At 43.1% G+C, this 21,565-nt stretch overlaps 1 protein-coding gene across 1 annotated transcript in view; it reads right to left on the bottom strand.

Moving 5' to 3' along the window:
- TCTN1 (tectonic family member 1) overlaps positions 1–21,565 on the bottom strand; it is a 68,644-nt gene that overhangs the window by 11,469 nt on the left and 35,610 nt on the right. Inside the window, exons 10-12 of the mRNA XM_077292787.1 lie at positions 21,478–21,562; positions 9,334–9,472; positions 4,934–5,105 (exon numbers count right to left, since the gene is read on the bottom strand). Coding sequence (XP_077148902.1) covers positions 4,934–5,105; positions 9,334–9,472; positions 21,478–21,562 — 396 coding nt within the window. The remainder of the gene's footprint in view (positions 1–4,933; positions 5,106–9,333; positions 9,473–21,477; positions 21,563–21,565) is intronic.

Here is a 21,565-nt window from a genome sequence, read left to right on the forward strand (position 1 = left end):
CCCATCTGACCAGACCAGCCTGATTGACAGGCGAAAACGACTACTTTGGTAATGTATTTCGGCAGCATAGGTGGGGAATCGGGGTCCACAAAATACACTATTGCAATGCACAGCTCAGGCCCTATTTAACAGTATTTTTATCTCATACGGAAAAAACGGGGTGACAGGTTCCCTTTAAGAGAAAGCCAAAATAACCCCAGGACAGAAGGCGAGAGCAGGGGGGAGGTGCGGGACAGAGCCGCTTTAGGCTAGTTTCACACTAGCGTTAACTGCAATACGTCGCAAATGCGTCGTTTTGCCGAAAATACGCATCCAGCAAAAGTTCTTGCTGGATACGTTTTTTCGTCATAGACTAACATTAGCAACGCATTTGCGACACATTGCCAAACGTCGCGTCCGTTTTGCGACGCTTGGGCGTGTGGTAGTGGACCGTTGGGAGAAAAAAACCTTACATGTAACGTTTTTTGCTCCCGACGGTCCACTTTTTCCGACCGCGCATGCGCGGCCGGAACTCCGCCCCCACCTCCCCGCACTCCCCCGCACCTCACAATGGGGCAGCGGATGCGTGGGAAAAATGCATCCGCTGCCCCCGTTGTGCGGCGGAGACCACACTAGCGTCGGGAACGTCGGCCCGACGCACAGCGACGGGTTGTTCCCGACGCTAGTGTGAAACTAGCCTTAGTCAGGAGAAGCTGAGGAGCTGCAGCCGGTTTACATCAGCCACCCCTGTACCAGAGAGGAGATTGTGAGTTGTGTATATGAGCTGGTATCTCTGGTGTGTGTGTGTGTGTGTGTGTGTGTGTGTGTGTGTGATAACTGTAGTATGTGTGTGATATCTGTAGTATGATGTGTGTGTGATATCTGTAGTGTGTGTGTGTGTTATCTGTAGTGTGTGTGTGTGATATCTGTAGTATGATGTGTGTGTGTGATATCTGTAGTATGTCTGTGTGTGTGTGTGATATCTGTAGTGTGTGTGTGTGTGATAACTAGTATGTGTGTGATATCTGTAATATGATGTGTGTGTGATATCTGTAGTATGATGTGTGTGTGTGATATCTGTAGTGTGTATGTGTGATATCTGTAGTATGTGTGTGTGTGAGGCAGCGGCGTAACTACTACGGTCGCAGCTGCAAGCGGCTCTGGCAGGTCAGGGGGCCGTGAGTCCCCTTGAGCCTGTCTCCCTTATGCTTGTGTCCCCATGTGCCTGTCTCCCTTGTCCCCTTATGCTTGTGTCCCTTGTCCCCGTGTGCCAGTCTCCCTTGCCCATTAGTCCCTGTGTGTCCCCTTGAGCCTGTCTCCCTTATGCTTGTGTCCCCGTGTGCCAGTCTCCCTTGCCCATTAGTCCCTGTGTGTCCCCATGTGCCTGTCTCCTATGTCCCCTTGTGCTTGTCAGTCTCCTTTGTCCCCTTGTGCTTGTGTCAGTCTCCTTTGCCCACTAGTCCCTGTGTGTCAGTCTCCCTTTCCCACTTGTCCCTGTGTGTCCCCTTGTGCTTGTATCCCTTGTTCCCTTGTGTCAGTCTCTTGCTCACTAGTCCCTATGTGTCCCCTTGTGCCTGTCTCCCTTGTCCCCTTGTGCTTGTCCCTTGTCCCCGTGTGTCAGTCTCCATTGCCCACTAGTCCCCTTGTATCAGTCTCCCTTGCCCACTATTCCCCGTGTGTCAGTCTCCCTTGCCCACTAGTCAGTGTCCCCGTGTGCCAGTCTCTCTTGTCCACTAGTCCCCGTGTGCCCTTTGTGTCAGTCTCCCTTGCCCACTTGTGTCAGTCTCCCTTGCCCACTAGACTCCTTGTATCCTTCTCCCCTGCCTCCTAGCCCCCATGTGTCCCCTAGTGCCTGTCTTCCTTGCCCCCTTGTTCCCTCTCCTCTGCCCCCTCGTCACCATTTGCTCGTGTCTTTGTCACTGCCCCTGTATGGAGGGGCTGCATTATACTATGAGGGGGGCTGCATTGTATTCTATGGGGCTTACATTGAATTTTATGGCGGGGGGGGCCCCATTTGGAAGTTCGCACCGGGGCCCATAACTTTGTAGTTACGCCACTGATGGTAACCACTGGTAATAAACAGCCAATTTCACAATACTGAGGTAATGCCCTTTAAGCAGCCTAAATGTTTAGCTGTCACTATATAAAAGTTTTTATATATGACATGTGCTGCACAGTCCTGCTGATCAGTGGGTGTTACAGGACCCGAACCAGTCAAAATACTGCTCTGCATTTGCTGCGCGTACAGAGCCATCTATGGGTCTGTAAACTGCTCGGAGACAGTGAATTTGTGGACCCAAAGACTTACTGTTGAGCTGCTCACACAGGAGCAGCGGACTTGAAAGCATTATTTTGACTGGTGGGTTTCTGGGTCCTAAGACTCCCACCAATCAGAAGCACTGTGCAGCGACTATCATTTATAAAATCATTTATATAGTGAGTGGCAACTACACTTTACATAGTTTTTTTGTTTTTTTTAACCATCATGCTTTTTGGAGGCAGATGTCTGCCTTACTGGTATTTTCATACAGATGCAGTGCATCTAGAAGGTTGTTTTTTTTTTGGTTGGGCGAGCATCAAGAGCTTTGTGGTGCTAAATGAAGAAGCGATACTTTTGACGGCTTGTGAAAAATCTATCACTTTGGAGAGCAGAAACAGGTGTGTTGCTTAGAAATTAACAAAGCTCTCAACTAGGATTGAAAAAAATCCAATTTCTGGGATCTGCAACTAGTCTCAAAATGACTAAAAACAACTGCAAATTTTTTTTTTTTTTTTCAAAAGATGTCTAAAAATTATCCCTTTTTATCTATTGAATAGGTTAGGTATTTTGAAAGTTGAGATGCAATGGCTTGTCAACAACCCTGTAAAGAAAAAAAAAAAAAGATTGCCATTTTGGGAGCAGTTTCATACTTTTTAGCCGTGAAGAAAGTATGCTTACCAGCAATACAGTATAGCTCTACAGACCAGGAAAAGAGAAGTAGGGCAGTGAGTATAGATGACATGATGGATAAGGTGCAGATGTCTGCCTAGGCATAGTCCATCAGCAGTGGTGGCAAAACTGTGTAGAAGACCACACTCTGGTGATTTATTTATATTTTAAGATAAATATGAGCGGAATAACCTAGATGAATCCACAGTTGTCCCTACTGACAAATGTTGCCTTTTGGAAGTGCTTCAGTGGGCAATACATGACCCTCATTAGCAGATAATGGCAAGTAACCCACGCTCAAGTTTCACTACTACATGACGTATTCAGTCACCAAATTTCAATGTTGCAAATGAGGCTGCAAAAGGACAGAACATTCTGCTCTTGCAAAGCCAGGAGGGTGCGTATGATGTATGACTGTTCTCAACTGCTTTCAAGTTGTAAAACTGCTTAGCAGCAGTTTACCTAGAATTAAAAGAATTAGGGTAGATTGTGGATTCAATGCGGTGCCCTGTTGCTGTTGTCGATGGTGCCATGTCTGTTGAGAAGATGAGACAGATAAATGCTAGTGGAAACGAGCATAGTTCTCAGTCACTCAGGCTTAGCCACCTGTCCTGCTTGCGTTGCTGCATCACATTCACCCAGTGGGCCTTGAAAAATCATGTATTGTCCCTGCCCAGGGTTACTGTTAAGTGTCTATAGTGAAGTGCACTTTGGAGCGCAAAGACAATTAACGAGGCCTACATTCTCCTGTATGTGAGAGCAGAGTGGGTACCACCAAAATAATGGCAGCTTAGGGTCTTCCAGGGAGGTAAAGTGCATGAAATATCTTGAAAGACAGCCAAATCTATAAGATGGTATGGCAGAGACTGCACCACAAGCAACATGATCAGGAGAGTGTTTACTTGGCACAAATCAGATGACTGGGAGAATTCACCTGCTTCCTAGACACAATCAGGGTTAGGCCGGAGACACACTGGTGCGAGAGACGGCCGAGTCTCGCTGGTTAAAAGCAAGCTGTGGCACCTGCACTCCGGAGCGGAGCGTGCGGCTCCATAGCAATACATGGAGCTGCACGCTCAGCTCCGGAATGCAGGTGCCACAGCTTGCTTTTAACCAGCGAGACTCGGCCATATCTCGCACCAGTGTGTCTCCGGCCTTAAAGATCTGCTGATGCAATAGAGAAGGCTAAGGTTGTGTGCTCTGAAGACTACAAGCAGTAGTCCTGGATGATGGTGATGATGACACTGACTAGGTACTAATAGAGGGTGAGGACTGTCTGACAAACATGAGCAAGTGGAGAAGGGGAAAGAGCGACAACTTGAGGCTTGATCGGTTTGTTGGCCGGCTTGATTTGCCCAAATGAGCAGGTCATGTGCTGATGGGAGTAACGTAGTTCATTTTCTATATGAGCTGGGGCATCCACAGTTTATATTACTTTTGCAGAGCTTGAATGCTGCTGAAGAGGCATTTAGTGGCAAAGTGAAAAAGAACTCCCACACGAGATGCCCGCACGTATGGCTTGTTACCACAACAACCAAAGCTTTCACACACTGTTGAGCCTCCACCACTGACCCCACATGCGGCATCCTCTACTCAGCAAAACCCTACTCCTGAGGGCTTATGCATGCATATTTTCATAGGCAAGTGTGAATAATACTTTTATTTTCCAGTGTTGTGTTCTAAATAGAGTTGACTGAATCTTATGAAATCCGAATTCTATTTGTCGGATTTGTATTGTATTCTAAGGTCTCCTATGTTTGGAAACCCTGAAGCGATTCAAAGGAGTGACATGTTCATTCTTCACAGTACAGAGTAAGGGCCTCTGCAAGAAAGATGGCAAAGCTACTTCAGGAAAATTAACAGCTGGGAAAACTTGGTGGTCCTGGCAGTGTCTAAAAGATGCAGTGTATACATAGCCTTAGCTTTATATAATAGAAATGGTTTAAAAAATAGTAATGTTAGTAATAAAACTTCCATATTTTCATCATGTGCTTTTCACTACCATTTGATAAACGGGGAGATTACCTGAACTTCAACTTGATCCGTAGTAATGACATTAATTGGTACCCAGTCTAATATATTTTCTGGCTGAGAATTCCCAAACTGGGCCACATAGCTTGGAAACTGCTGTCCTTGTAGCACATTTAGAATAGCGGCCCCAGCAAACTTACAAAATCCATCACTAGTATAATTGACTCTATGGAGGAAACCAACATTTCAGTCAAATTTGGAACCATTTTTTTTTAAGCAACTGATGTGTAAGTTTTTTCCACGTGAATCAAAGCACCCTGTGCTCTATAGTCATTTTTTCCTATTAATCAATGAATATTTAACCACTCATTTGTTTAATCAAAGAATATTTAACCCTTTCCTGCTGGTGCCAGTTTTTAGCTTCCTGACCAGCTCAAATTCTCAAATCTGGCCTTTGTCACTTTATATGATAGAAAGCTTCTGAGATTTCTTTGACACATTGTACTTTATGTACTGTATTGTGGTACATTTTAGATGGATGATTTGCATTGTGTTTTATATCATACTAGCTGTTTCCAGCCAGCTAACGCTCGGCATGCTCATTGCTATCTAATTAACGCTGCTGGTGATTAAACTAAAGTAAATAATGACAACATTCAATAACGCTTACGCAGGTGGTAAATTAACTTAAAATGAAGTTAATAATAATAATTAAAAATCAGAATAATACTAATACATTTTATTCACAGTGTAAAATCAAAAGCAAACTGGATTTGTGTGGTAATGTGTGGGGACAGAGCCTCGTGTGGTAATGTGTGGGGACGCAGCCTCATGTGGTAATGCGTGAGGATGGAGCCTCGTGTGGTAGTGTGGTGGGGGGGCGGGATTATGTGTGGTAATATGGTGGGGGGTGGGATTATTTGTGGTAATGTGGGGGCGGGATGTGTGTGGTAATGTGGTGGGGGGGTCGGTATTATGTGTGGTGATGTGCTGGGGGGGTGGGATTATGTGTGGTAATGTGGTGGGGGCAGGATTATGTGTGGTAATGTGGTGGGGGCGGGATTGTGTGTAATAATGGGGTGGGGGCGGGATTATGTGTGGTAATGTGGTGGGGGCGGGATTGTGTGTAATAATGGGGTGGGGGCGGGATTATGTGTGGTAATGTGGTGGGGGGGCGGTATTGTGTGGTCATGTGGGGAGGGGCGGGACTGTGTGTGGTTATGTGGTGGGGGCGGGATTGTGTGTGGCAATTTTAATATCCTTAAACCCCTGGCCGCCACAGTCAATGTTCATTTTTATATTTGCATTTTTCCCACCTCTCCTTCCAAGAGCCATAGCTTTTTCATTTTTTCCATTGACATAGCTATATGAGGTCTTGTTTTTTTGTAGGGCGAGTTGTAATTTTGAATGACGTCATCCATTTTAACATTCAATGCACTCGATAACGGGAAAAATTTAAAGTAGGATGAAACGGTGAAAAAAAACATTGCTTTTGGGGTTTTGGCTTCAAAGTATTAATTGAATGGTAAAAGATTCCCTAGAAACATGCTTCTCCAGGTCATTATGATTACAACAATACCAAACTTAAATTAAAAAATAAAATCAATTTAAGTGGTAAAAGATTGATTTGTGCTGCCATTTTTAACTCCTTCGCGACATGTGCCGTACATGTACAGCGCATGTCGTGTCCCTCCCTTTGATGTGGGCTCCGGCCCTGAGTCAGCTTCTTTTCCGGCACATGTCAGCTATTTTGAACAGCTGACATGTGCCCCTAACAGCCACAGGTGGATTCACGATCCACCAGCGGCCGTTAACCTGTTAAATGCCGCTGTCAATCTCAGCATTTAATGTGATTGACCGGGAAGCGTGTCACTATTTCCACCCATCGGCGCCCATGTCACATGACCATGGGTCGCCATGACAACTCAGGGTCTGCAAGAGACTCCTGTGGTTGTCATTGCTGGATTGCTATGAGCATTTCTGCTACACACAGGTGATCTGATAATCGCCTGTCTGTAGCAGAGGCGATTGGATTATCGCATTTTCTAGTCTCCCATGGAGACTATTGAAGCAAGTGAAAAGTAAAAAAAAAAAAATTTTTTTTTAATATTTAAAAAAAATATATAAAAAGTTCAAAACACCCCCCATTCAAATAAATAAATAAAAAATACACATTTGGTATCGCCGCATTCAGAATCTACCAAGATACAAGAATTATTCCAATCGGTTACATTTTATTGGTCGCCGCAACATTACATTGAAATGCAATAACGGGCGATCAAAAGATCATATCCACACCAAAATGGGATCATTAAAAATGTCAGCTTGGCATGAAAAAATTAAGCAGTCACCCAGTCCCAGATCACAAAAAAATGGAGATGCTACGGGTCTCCGAAAATGCCGCAAATTTTTTTGTCAACTTTTATTTTTTTCACCATTTAAATAAACAACCTACAATGCCTACAAGTAGTATTCAACCCCCTGCAGATTTAGCAGGTTTAATAAGATGCAAATAAGTTAGAGCCTTCAAACAAGAGCAGGATTTATTAACAGATGCATAAATCTTACAAACCAAAAAGTTATGTTGCTCAGTTAAATTTTTATAAATTTTAAACATAAAAGTGTGTGTCAATTATCATTCAACCCCTAGGTTTAATATTTTGTGGAATAACCTTTGTTTGCAATTACAGCTAATAATCGTCTTTTATAAGACCTGATCAGGCCGGCACAGGTCTCTGGAGTTATCTTGGCCCACTCCTCCATGCAGATCTTCTCCAAGTTATCTAGGTTCTTTGGGTGTCTCATGTGGACTTTAATCTTGAGCTCCTTCCACAAGTTTTCAATTGGGTTAAGGTCAGGAGACTGACTAGGCCACTGCAACACCTTGATTTTCTGCCTCTTGAACCAGGCCTTGGTTTTCTTGGCTGTGTGCTTTGGGTCGTTGTCTTGTTGGAAGATGAAATGACGACCCATCTTAAGATCCTTGATGGAGGAGCGGAGGTTCTTGGCCAAAATCTCCAGGTAGGCCGTGCTATCCATCTTCCCATGGATGCGGACCAGATGGCCAGGCCCCTTGGCTGAGAAACAGCCCCACAGCATGATGCTGCCACCACCATGCTTGACTGTAGGGATGGTATTCTTGGGGTCGTATGCAGTGCCATCCAGTCTCCAAACGTCACGTGTGTGGTTGGCACCAAAGATCTCGATCTTGGTCTCATCAGACCAGAGAACCTTGAACCAGTCAGTCTCAAAGTCCTCCAAGTGATCATGAGCAAACTGTAGACGAGCCTTGACATGACGCTTTGAAAGTAAAGGTACCTTACGGGCTTGTCTGGAACAGAGACCATTGCGGTGGAGTACGTTACTTATGGTATTGACTGAAACCAATGTCCCCACTGCCATGAGAAATTCCCGGAGCTCCTTCCTTGTTGTCCTTGGGTTAGCCTTGACTCTTCGGACAAGCCTGGCCTGGGCACAGGAGGAAACTTTCAAAGGCTGTCCAGGCCGTGGAAGGCTAACAGTAGTTCCATAAGCCTTCCACTTCCGGATGATGCTGCAGACAGTGGAGACAGGTAGGCCCAACTCCTTGGAAAGGGTTTTGTACCCCTTGCCAGCCTTGTGACACTCCACGATCTTGTCTCTGATGGCCTTGGAATGCTCCTTTGTCTTTCCCATGTTGACCATGTATGAGTGCTGTTCACAAGTTTGGGGAGGGTCTTAAATAGTCAGAAAAGGCTGGAAAAAGAGATAATTAATCCAAACATGTGAAGCTCATTGTTCTTTGTGCCTGAACTACTTCTTAATACTTTAGGGGAACCAAACAGAATTCTGGTGGGTTGAGGGGTTGAATAATAAATGACCCTCTGAAAAAACTTTTCACAATTTAAAAAAAAAAAGTAAACAAAGAAATAACATTCGTTTTTGCTGCAGTGTATTTCACACTTCCAGGCTGATCTACAGTCCAAATGTCACAATGCCAAGTTAATTCCAAATGTGTAAACCTGCTAAATCTGCAGGGGGGGTTGAATACTACTTGTAGGCACTGTATACATGTTTGGTATCTACAAACTCGTAATGACCTGGAGAATCATAATGGCCGGTCAGTTTTAGCATTTTGTGAAAAAATTCAAAAAACAGTTGTGGAATTACACTTTTTGCAATTTCACCGCACTTAGAATTTTTTTCCCGTTTTCGAGTACATGACATGGTAAAACCAATGGTGTTGTTCAAAAGTACAACTCGTCTCGCAAAAAACAATCCCTCACATGGGGATATTGACGGAAAAATAAAAAAGTTATGGCTCTAGGAAGAAGGGGAGCGAAGGTTAAGGGTGAAGAATGCACGATATTTTAGACTATTTTCCATGGTTTAAACCCATGTTATATTTCCTAATAAGGAATGCAGTCTTGTCTGAACTGGCATTCAGAAAAAAAACGTAAATGAAATCTGCTTACCGGAGTTTGCACCCAGACATCATGTTGTAACCAAATAACACCGGAGTCCTGCTTCCTTCTTCTGCTAAACAGTTTTGGTCATTTGAGCTCTTAAGCAAAGTCAGTTGCCCAAACCTATTGGTGCTCTGAATAATCCCCGATTTATATAAAGCTGTTAAGGACACATTTGACAGGAGATTATGTAAGTTTATTTTATTACTTTAAGATTTAAAGGATCCCCCCCTCCAAAAAGTGTATAAATGTCCGGAAGAAGCATCAGCGAAACAACATTGGGGTCGGGAGGCACGGTTGTTGCTTCGGTCTCTATCTGGTCACGTTCACTATCATTAGGTAATGTATTGTTTACTTAACTCTTAGGGTAAGTTCACACAGGGCATTTTTTTGCTTTTTTATGCTAATTTTCAGCTGCTTTTTACAATACCAGCAAAGCCTATGAGATTTCAGAAACCTCATGCACACACAATGGTTTTTTGTTTGATCAGTATTTTGTGCTTTGCTGCGTTTTTTCACCCATTGACTTGAATGGGTGTTGAAAAAAACGCAGCAAAAATGCAGGTATCATTATTTGCTGCTGAAAATCCAAGGACATTAGCATGGAGAAAGAGAAAAAAAAACCACACCAAATACGCAACAAAAAAACGCAACAAAAATGCACCTAAACCTGCGCTTTTGACGCAGCTTCTTTCCTGCCAAGAAGATCAGGTTTTGCTGCAGAAAAAAAAGCAGAAAAAACGCCCTGTGTGAACTTACCCTTACATCATGATTATTATATTGCACATCTCATATTACACAAATTCATGTCAGCAATATTTGAACACTTTGTGGATTTACCCTGATCTCATTGTAATGAGGGATTACTATTGGTTTATTCCTGTTGCACTTTACTAATCCCCTCATTGATGATAACTGGATTACGTCCAGCTATCTATCATTTCTTCATAGAATTGAGCTTTATTCTATTTTGTGCATCTATCTTCCTTTTTTTGCACTAGCATAATGTGATGTTATTTCCCAGAGGAGCACTGGGCCTTAAGTCTCCTCATCTTGGCATGCTTAGCATGTCAATCTCCGCAAGGTGAAACGATACTTCTTGGATATTGTGTCCAGATTGCGCTTTACTAAGTGTCTCCCTCTTTTTGGAGGTCTATATCTGTTTTTTATTCTGTTGTTTCTATATATGGTTTTATTGATTATGAATTAATAAATATTTTTAATATTTAGCTAGAATCTCTTTTTTCTCTTCGCCACGACAGCACCCACTGAGAGAGGGGATCCACCCCTAGGAACAGGAAACCCTACTGAAAGATAAAAGGGGCGGTCCCCCTCGCTCCCACAGTTTGGTTTCCTGTTCCTACAGGAATCCATGGAGAGAAGAGGATGCCCAGCCTGGAGAGAAGAGGATGCCCAGCCTGGATGCCGCTTGCGCAGTTTACCTTGAGGACGGCAAGGGCTCCAGAGCTGGAAGCAGCGTCGGGGGTCCTGGTTCAGCTTCCCCCCTCTGCTGGCAGAACTCAGTGAGGCCCAGGACGGAGGAGACGTCTGGCTCACAGGAATCCATCCGGAGGTTCTGCGGGAGCAAGCGCCGGGGTGAGTGTCACCGCGCAGTCCTCGGCGGGTGCACAGGCAGCGTGGGGCTCCAGTGCATGTTTCCCCAGAAGTGGCAGCTGAAAGCTTCCGGGGTGATGGAGGTAGACGGCGCCTGCGCTGATACTGGTGGCCGCGACCCGGAGGTGATTAGCACGTCCGGGTTCAACAGGAAGAAGATGGCGGCCCCCATGTGAAAAGGACGCCGGCGCTGATACTCCGGCGTCCAATATGGATTCTGCGCAGGACCCTGCGATGTCTTCCGTGGAAGTCACCGCAACTACTCCATGCAGCCATGCCAGCAGAAGTCGCTCTAAACAGAGCGGATCTTCTAGGAAAAGCACCAAGGAGAAAAAGTCGGACCGAGCTACTCCTCAGCCTGTGCCTCAGTCTCCTCCTCGTCAGCCGGTACCTTGGCAGATAGCTTCACTGGGGTGAGTGTGCATCTACCCTATTAAGCTGATTATTGTTCCCTCTCCTTCTATACACCCTAGGCAAAAAGAACTGAAAAACGAAACAGTGTGCGTTATGTCTCCAGCCCCTTCCGGATAGTCACAAAAAGAGGCTTTGTAATCCGTGCATTGATTCTACCTTACGGGAAGAAGCCTCAGTAAAATCAGAAGACATTAGAGACATGATTAGGGAGGAATTACGAGCCCTGCGTAGTTCAGACAGGGTGCCGCATACTAAAGAACAAAGGGGATACGTTTCCCCTATATCTGACCAGTCTTCAGAAATAGATAATGGAAACTCTTGATATTTCCCAGGAATATGTTTCCTCAGATGAGGAACAAGATACATTCTTTCCCACGGATAGTATTGATAACCTTGTGAAGTCCGTTTGTAACACCATTGGCATCGAGGATTCTAAGATCCCTAGAACACAGCAAGACATAATGTTTGCTGGTCTATCAGAAAGGAAAAGACCCTCCTTTCCGGTAATAGCAGCAGTGAAAAATTTAGTCAAAAAGGAATGGGAAAACCAGGGGCAAAGGGGATTACCACCATCTTCAAAAAGGCGTTATCCCTTCAATGATGAAGAGTTCTCAGCATGGTCAAAAGCCCCGAAAGTAGATGCAGCAGTGGCATCCACATCCAAAAAATCCTTGCTGCCTGTGGAAGATTCGGGTTCATTGCAAGACCCACTGGACTGTAAAGCCGACTCTCTCTTAAAGAGAGCATGGGAGTCTTGTACAGGAGCTTTTAGACCGGCTACATGCACTACTAGGTCCATGTTAGTCTGGTTAAATGACTTGGAGGAAGGGCTAAAAGGTGGTCTCTCTAGAGACAAGTTGATATCCTCTATACCCTTAATTAGGGGTGCTACAGCCTTCCTGGCGGACTCATCTGCTGACTCCATACGTTTGGTAGCCAAGTCAGCAGGACTAACGAATGCAGCACGTAGGGCCCTGTGGCTTAAGGGCTGGAAAGGAGATCCCCAGACAAAATCTAAATTATGTGGCCTCCCATGTCAGGGTGAGTACCTGTTTGGTACTAAACTGGACGAGATCCTTACCAAAGCGGGAGAAAGAAAGAAGGGCTTCCCTAATAATAATTACTTTCCGTCCTACAGGAGAGCATTCCGGAAGCCCGTGTTTAATAAAAAGAAGGATTTTAAAAACCAAGATCGCTGGGCCACTAGAGACACCAAACAGAGAGGGGCATTCTTTGGGAAGCGCCCTTTTAAAACTGAAGACAAACCCCATTAGTGCAGATCTACCTGTGGGAGGTAGATTGTCCTCCTTCTCAAATCAATGGCGAGAAATAACTTCAAACGTTTGGACAAATAGTCTCATAACCTCTGGCTTAAATTAAAATTTTCCAGAGTCCCTCCGGACTCATTTCTATTGACTTCTTTGAAGTCTCAATTACAACAAGAGGCTTTGGAGCAGGAAGTAATGAATCTTCTATCCAAGGGAGTTTTGGTGGAAGTTCCATTCCTTCAGGAGGGAAGGGGATTCTATTCCCCTTTATTTTTAATTTCAAAACCGGATGGATCATTCAGAACCATTATAAACCTTAAAGTTGAACATCTTCTTAGAAAATCAAACCTTTAAAATGTCGTCTATCCGATCCACCATAAAACTTCTGTTCCCCCATTGTTTTATGACGGTACTTGACCTAAAAGATGCGTATTACCATCTACCAATCTTTTTAGAACATCAGCAATATCTCCGTGTGGCGATTGTGATGAATGGATGTATACGGCATTTTCAGTATACAGCAATGCCTTTTGGACTGTCAATAGCTCGAGTCTTCACTAAATTAATGTTGGAGATAATGTCATATCTAAGGTTAAAAGACACCCTCATAATTCCATACCTAGATGACCTTTTAGTAGTAGGAAATTCTCCTTCAAAATGTCGGCAACGATTATTTGATATGATTTAATCCTTGCAGAGATTAGGGTGGTTAATAAATTGGGAAAAATCCAGATTATTTCCAACAACTCGGCAAACATTTCTGGGTATTATATTAGACTCTATTAGGCTACGTTCACATTTGCGTTGTGCGCCGCAGCGTCGGCGACGTAACGCACAACGCAAATGTGAACGCATGCACAACGCTACGTTTTGCGCTGCATGCGTCCTTTTTTTCATTGATTTTGGACGCAGCAAAAATGCAACTTGCTGCGTCCTCTGCGCCTGGACGCGTGCGCCGCAGTGACGCGTGCGCCGCAGTGACGCATGCGGCGCAAAACGCAAGTGCGACGCATGTCCATGCGCCCCCATGTTAAATATAGGGGCGCATGATGCATGCGGCGACGCTGCGGCGCTGACCGCAAATGTGAACGTAGCCTAAGCCAGAGGTGTTTTCTTCCAGAAACTAAACCATTAACAATTAGAAATAAGGTACAGTCTGTGATAGATAAACCTCTAATTTCTTTAAGAGAAGGCATGTCCCTTCTTGGCTCCTTCACGTCATGCATTCCAGCTGTCCCATGGGCTCAATTCCATTCCAGGCGTTTACAGTATGCAATTTTACAAGAGGAGGTAAAATTACAGGGTCGTTTAGAGGGTAAGATTTCCCTTTGTAGAGAGGTAATCCAATCCCTTACCTGGTGGTTAGAACCAAATCACTTGGTTAGTGGGGTCCCCTGGGTAGTTAAACCCTCTAACACAATATTTACTGATGCCAGTCCTAGTGGTTGGAGAGCACATTTAGGAAATCAGTTAGTCCAAGGTCTATGGTCGGTTGCAGAGTCAGACGACTCATCTAATAAAAGAGAGCTAAAAGCTATATATCATGCCCTATGTGAATTCCTTCCACAGCTACACGGAACACATACCAGGATTTTGTCAGACAACATGACATCGGTGGCTTATATCAATCATCAAGGAGGAACAAGATCGGGAACTCTCATGTCTATAGCCGACGACATCCTAACTATGGCCGAGGAACATCTTCTGTCCCTGTCAGCACTACATGTCAGAGGAGTGGACAATTCAAAAGCAGACTTCCTCAGTCGTCATACCCTCCACCAAGGGGAGTGGGTTCTTAATCACCAAATATTCAAAATGATAACTGTGAAATGGGGTATTCCCGAAATAGATCTCTTCGCTACAAGAGACAACAGGCAGTTAAAAAGATTTGCTTCAATGTTCCGAACCAACAATCCCGATATTCTCGATGCCCTCCAGGTTCCATGGATATTTCAAAAAGCATATGCTTTTCCTCCATTGATACTTCTTCCAACGGTAATCAGGAAGATAAGGGAGGACAGAGCGAATATGATCCGAATTGCTCCATTTTGGCTAAAGAGACCATGGTTTTCCCTACTCAGCCATGTCGATCTCAGATCCATGGATTCTCCCAGAGGATCAGGATCTTCTTTACCAGGGGCCCTTCAACCACCCTCATGTGAAGGGTCTACGGTTGACAGCCTGGAATTTGAGAGGCAGCTGTTAAAACTAAGAGGCTTCTCTGATAAAGTGATTAACACCTTATTGTTAGATGTAGTGGATTTTTTCCTACTTATCTATGTAAGAGTGTGGAGAAAATTTCTAAGTCTCTATCCATCGGCCTTGTCGAATGAAATTCCTGTCTCTACTATTTTAGAATTTCTCCAGAGGGGACGGGATTTAGGCCTTTCAGTTAGTACTTTAAAAGTACAAGTTTCTGCTCTAGGGGCCTTGTATAGTCACAACGTTGCGGGTGATAGGTGGATAGTCAGATTTATTTCAGCCTGCCAGAGATCAGAATCAGTTCAAATTCCCCACTTACCTCCTTGGGATGTTAATTTAGTCCTTGAAGCCTTGACAGGTCACTCATTTGAGCCACTACACTCAGCTCACATTAAACACGTTTCCCTCAAGACTGCTCTTCTTGTCGCTTTAGTGTCGGCAAGAAGGGTAAGTGACATACAGGCATTATCAGTAGATCCTCCTTTTCTGTCAATATTTCCAGATAAAATTGTCCTGAAAACAGACCCTTCCTACCTACCTAAGATGTGTACTAAATTTCATAGATCAAGAAATTCTTCTTCCTTCCTTCTATAATAACCCTACAAATCAGGAGGAAGAAAGGTACCATACTTTAGATGTGAGAAGGGCTGTGATAGCTTATCTAGATAGAACTAGCGCCTGAAGGAAGAGCAGGGCTCTCTTTATTTCCTTCCAGGGTCAAAGAAAAGGAGCTGGTGTTACAAAAGGCACATTATCCCGATGGATTCAGTAGGCGATATACCTGGCCTATTCGTCTAAAGGGGAGAATCCACCTGAGACTGTAAAGGCACATTCCACCCGGGCGATAGCATCATCTTGGGCTGAACGAGCAGAGGTTCCAATAGAACTCATATGTAAGGCCGCAACCTGGTCTTCTCCTACTACCTTCTACAATCACTATAGACTGGATCTATCTGCCTCCACTGACTTGTGTTTCGGTAGATCAGTTCTTAACACGATAATCCCCCCCAAATAACTATCTCTGAAAGTCTCTCAGTGGGTGCTGTCGTGGCGAAGAGAAAACACCGGATTACTTACCGGTAATGCTCTTTTATAGAGCCACGACAGCACCCCTTCACTTCCCTCCCAAATATATTAGTTTGCGTATGAGCACTGTTAGGGGTGATTGGTTCTTGTAGTTAAACGTAATTAAGTTAAGTAAAGATAAAATGATGATATAGAATTACCTACTAAAACGGTGGGCGGTTCCTCGCAATCTCTGTAACCCAAACTGTGGGAGCGAGGGGGACCGCCCCTTTTATCTCTCCATAGGGTTTCCTGTTCCTAGGGGTGGATCCCCTCTCTCAGTGGGTGCTGTCGTGGCTCTATAAAAGAGCATTACCGGTAAGTAATCCGGTGTATTCCCTTAGCAATAAGGTTTATTGCGGGGATTTATGTATTGATGTATAGATTATCGTAACATAAAATCAATTGATCAGATAAATGGCCGTCTTATAGAAAGTAATACAAAAATTGGTGAATGTGCTCTCCGGAACCAATACATTTCTAGAAATTTTTTTTCCTAATGCAGGCTATATAACAAACACTGTTATATCTACGTTGCAATAATAATAATTACTGCAAACGGAGCATTTTGTGAATGGAGAATGTTGACCCAACAGATATTTAAACTGGCTGGAAATACTAGATGTGTTGCTAATTACGGACACGTCGGTACCAAATATGTATTGGGATTTTTTTTATTTTATTTAGATTTTTGGACTCTAGAATAGATTTTTGTATTTAGTGAATGGAGGCTCAATGCATACCCCTGCCTGCTAGCACTTTTCCCTCACTCAGGATTGGGTGCGCTCCAAAATAATCTCAAAAGGTAAATGGACCCTTTCACTGTCAGGGCCTTTTCAACAATTTGTGCCAAAATTGTTTTTGCACTTTTGATGTCTACAAGTAATAATAAAAATATGTATTTTGTAATTTAGGTTTTAACACCCCCCCCATATAGTAAAATATTTTCTGAAACTAGACTCCTGGCACAATGTAAAAGTGCTACTCAGCCCTTTGCATCAAAGTTGCATGAAGCCTGCCTGAGCACGTAAATGGATTTAAAAAATGCAAATAAATAGAGATTAGCAACTAAATCTTTATAAAAATCTAGTTGCATGCTGGAAATTTAAATCTGGCATGTGTCACTTTTAAGTAATAACTTTGAAATTCCTAAATACATATCCCCGTGGCTCTGATATTTTTTTTTTCATGACACGGTGGTGTACATTAGTTCTAGATCAATAGGATTTGAATTTATAGAAAAAAAAAAAACCCCTGGAATTAAAAACATTTTGGAAAAAAATGGATTAACTGGTGTCTAGATTCACCGAATGAGCCCACTAATTCTAACTTCTTCTTCTGAATCAGTATACCTATAAAAAGATATATAATTGCACAATAAATTTGTCTGTATTATGTCATTCCAAACCGATACCCATCATGTGCTGTACCATGTGGCAGTCTTCTGAACTTTGATATTATACAACAGGTGACTTTCCTTGGCGCCAGATTTTGAATGTGGAATCTATATAAACAGCATGTAATGGTATTGTACATTTGTATCATCCCTGAAGAAGAAGTCCTAGTGACTTTGAAACGCGTTGGGAATAAAACCACCATTTATATCTCCAATACGTCTAGACATTCCTGTTTTGCAACAGCGCGGATAATATCCACGAATCTCTCCATTTAAAAATTCTGAAGTGGTCATTGTCTGACCAGTGGATCTGCGGCAGCCGCAAAACTTTGAGTTTCCTTTATGCCATAACTAGAGAAATATCAGGGGAGTGCAAACTCATTTATACTCTGATTTCTATCAGAATGTGAGTATGTACTGTTTTTTTTAAATTTAACAATGGTAACCAGGGTAAATATCGGGTTACTAAGTGCGGCCCTGCGCTTAGTAACCCGATATTTACCCTGGTTACAAGTGAACACATCGCTGGATCAGCGTCACACAACTCAAAAGAATGGCATTGAAGAAACCCCTGAGGTATTAGTACATTAAAAACCCTACAGAAGTGACCCTATTTTGGGAACAACTCTCTTCAAGGCATTTATTAACAAGGGGTGTAGTGACTATTTTGACCTCGACTATGTCTTAAAAAAAAAATTAACATGCTGTAAATGGTAAAAAGTGAAAATTTTATTTATTTTTTGTCCCCAACTAGGTTTTTTTTATGCCGTTGTCAGTGTATAAGTGATATACTAATTTTATTCTGTGGTTCAGTATGATAAATAAAGCTACATAAATTTTGTATCTTGAAGACACAAAAGAGCACAGTGAGGTCAAAAATACTCTGTTGTAAAAAAATTCACAGTAATCAGCAAGTGCTAGTCAAAAGATGTAAAGAAAACAGGGTATTTAGTTGATACGTTTTTTTGCAAAAAAATGTATACTAAGCTGCTCCACCAAATCGTCAAGGTATACCCTTATAGAGCAGTCCTAACTAATGTATAAAATCCCTATCTGATATATTTAAAACCTGATCATCTGTATAGTACCTGTATAAGCAGGGTTCAGAGAAGGACTATCCATGTGGACATGCAGGATGGAACAGCTTAAATGCAAATGACCCACAGAGGAGTGGTGGACTCCCCAGTCTTGTAGAAACAAGAGAACAATTAGAAAACCAGAAACACATGGGCCACTTGCACATTGAACAAGTCTATAGGAACCTGTTCACGCCACCAGAAAACTTGAAGACACAAAAGCGCACAGTGAGGTCAAAAATACTCTGTTGTAAAAAAAATTCACAGTAATCAGCAAGTGCTAGTCAAAAGATGTAAAGAAAACAGGGTATTTAGTTGATAAGTTTTTTTGCAAAAAAATGTATACTAAGCTGCTCCACCAAATCGTCAAGGTATACCCTTATAGAGCAGTCCTAACTAAGTAAGTCTATATTTGTTTCCTGGACAAGATGTAGTTTCTTTTGGGTGTATTTGGGGTATGACTTTTTGATAACTTTTTATTCCATCTTTTGTGAGACAAGGTGACAGAGCACAGGTCCCGCGCAGTTTTTTTCATTAATAAATGGCATGCTTAATTTATAGCTTTGGACATTAACAAACATGGTGATACAAAATGTAAATAATTTATATTGCTTTTTTGCTATATTTTTTCAAACAAAAACATTGCTTTTATGTGTTGCATAATTATAAGCGCTGTAATTTTTACGGTTGTACTGGGTGGGATAAATAGCATGGTCATACCATAGTTTGGGGTTGTTATTGTCATGGCAATACTAAATATCTATAGTTCGTTTATACTTTATTAATTTCTCACAAAATCTCATTTTAACCCCATCCCCCCCCCCAAAAAAAAAAAAATTGTGTCGTCCTATTCTGAAAAGCACAGCTTTTTCATTTTTTGTTTGACAAAGGTGTACGAGATCTTGTTTTATGTGGGATTCACAGTAATTTCAGTTGGTATAATTTTTCAGTTTGTGTCTTTTTGATTGTTTTTAATTTCTTTTTTTGGTGTGTGTGTGTGTGTGTGTGTGTGTGTGTGTGTGTGTGTGTGTGTCTGGGGGGGAGAGTAGTGACCAAAAAGTGCACTTTTGCCTCAATTGTATGGGGTTCATTGGGTGATCTATGTGACTAGCTAGTTTTGCAGTTCAGGATGGTACAGACTCCGATTCTAAATATATGTAGGCTTTTTTTCCGATAATAAAGGATTTAAAATTAAAATAAGTAATAAACAGGAGTTGTTTGTTTTTTAATTCTACTTTCTTGTTGTACTTTGTTGGTGTTATACACTCAGTACACAGGAACAGAAAACAGTAAGCTCCCCTATTGACCCATCTCCTCAGTCCCAGTGGTTAAAATAAAGGGGGACGGGTGGGGAAATTACCATGCTGTATCTCAACCTAGACTGCAGCTACAGAAACGATCCAAGGCTTAATTTAAAGGGAATCTGTCAGCAGGATTGTGCACAGTAACCTACACACAGTGTCAGGTCTGTGGTGTTATACTGATTAAAATGATACCTTGGTTGATGAAATCTGTCTTGTGCTTCTTTTTTAATCCTTATTTTCAGTTTGCAGTTAATGTTATGCTCGTGCCTTAAGGCGAGCCTGGAGTGAGGGTCTGCATAAGGTTCTCTGATTAGGTATTCATAATGCAGACTGCTGACAGGTCACTGATCACTTACTGACCTGCCCCCTAACTTACATAATTAATATATTGTGAGGCAGTGACCCGTGTCACAGGTAGTGGTCACTGTTTATTCTCCTCAGGATTTGCACGGAGGCGTAGTGATGCCATGAGGGGGCATTGCAGTCGCAGGTGTAGCGGTGATTGCAATGGTGAAGCCGTGACCGATGTCACAGGTAGGGGTCACTGTGTGTTCTCTCCAGGTTGTGGACGGAGGCATATGAAGGCCATAGGAGTGCATGGCAGTCACGGGTGTAGCGGGGGCTGCAATGCACACTTTAAATAATAAAAAATAAGTGTAGTCTTGGACATGCTAGTGTCCAAGGCAGATGTAGGGAAAACTTGCTCTGGGATGTTGTGTTGTGATACATACTGCAGGATGTAGTCGTGCAGTCCGTTTCATTTCAGGCCCCGGTTTTCCGTGTGGCTGAAGGCCACAGGTTTCTTTGTTAAAATCCCTGCAGTACGGGGTATGGGTGTGTTAGTGTTAGGTGTAATGTCAGAGTAAGTCTGGTGTTCGGCGGGAGTGCAGACCCGGAGGCCCCGCAGAGCGTTGGCTGTGTGTGAAGGGACACAAGCAAACGGAGCCAAACAGCCAAAGCAGCTAAAAAGTCTAGTATCCACAATGTACACAGCGGTGCAGATGCCCACGGCAACAGGTCAAAGGAGGACTGGTGTGTCTAGTGACTGTAAACAGGAGGATATGGTTCCCAGCTGCTATCCGGAGGACATCATGGACAGTGTTATGATGTGAGTAAAAGAGACATTGACACGTCGGTACAGTCGCCCACGGTAACTAGACAAAGGGAGGTCCAGCGTGTTTAGGGACTGTAGTCTAAAGGATGCCGTGTATTATGTAGTGCTATGAACTGGACATCAATGCTATGCACTGGTGTGAACTGAACATTATTGCTAAGCAGTTGTGCCAATTGGACCTTAATGCTGTGAAGTAACTGCATTAAAAGAGATTTTCAGTTTGAACTTTGTGGGTCACTGCCTCCTCACTGCGTTCGTGTGCTAACGCGGCACTACAATATGTACATACCAAAAAAAACCAACCCTTTAGCAGGCAGGTGCCAGCCGTGCCGCTGCACAGTAGCAGCCATCAGTGATGGTAACCTGTTTGGTACCCCCTCCATGAGTCAGTATGGTGACCCGCCACATATGATGTGCATTTACTCCAGCGGATACAGCATGTTCTTGGTTTACACAGTTTGCCATTCATTTTGATAAATCAAATTATGTCTAATTTCCCTGTCACAGTTTTCAGGAGAATGTATGGCTATATGTGGGGCTGAAACAAGCAGTACACCGGATTCTACTAAAAAGTGGGTTTTCTTTACAAGACAAACCCTACATATTAAATATGTACAAATAACAGTACAATAGTGTTAGATGCAAAACCCAAGATATGTGACCTATAAAACCATAGTCAAACACCAAATTAAAAAAGGATATTGTGGCAATCTAAAGCCAGCAACCACAGGTAGCCCAAATATGTAGCCTGGATTTCCACTGATAGGGATGGGTGCCGTGCCATTCTG

This window comes from Ranitomeya variabilis, chromosome 1, assembly GCF_051348905.1.
Source record: "Ranitomeya variabilis isolate aRanVar5 chromosome 1, aRanVar5.hap1, whole genome shotgun sequence".
Lineage (NCBI taxonomy): Eukaryota > Metazoa > Chordata > Amphibia > Anura > Dendrobatidae > Ranitomeya > Ranitomeya variabilis.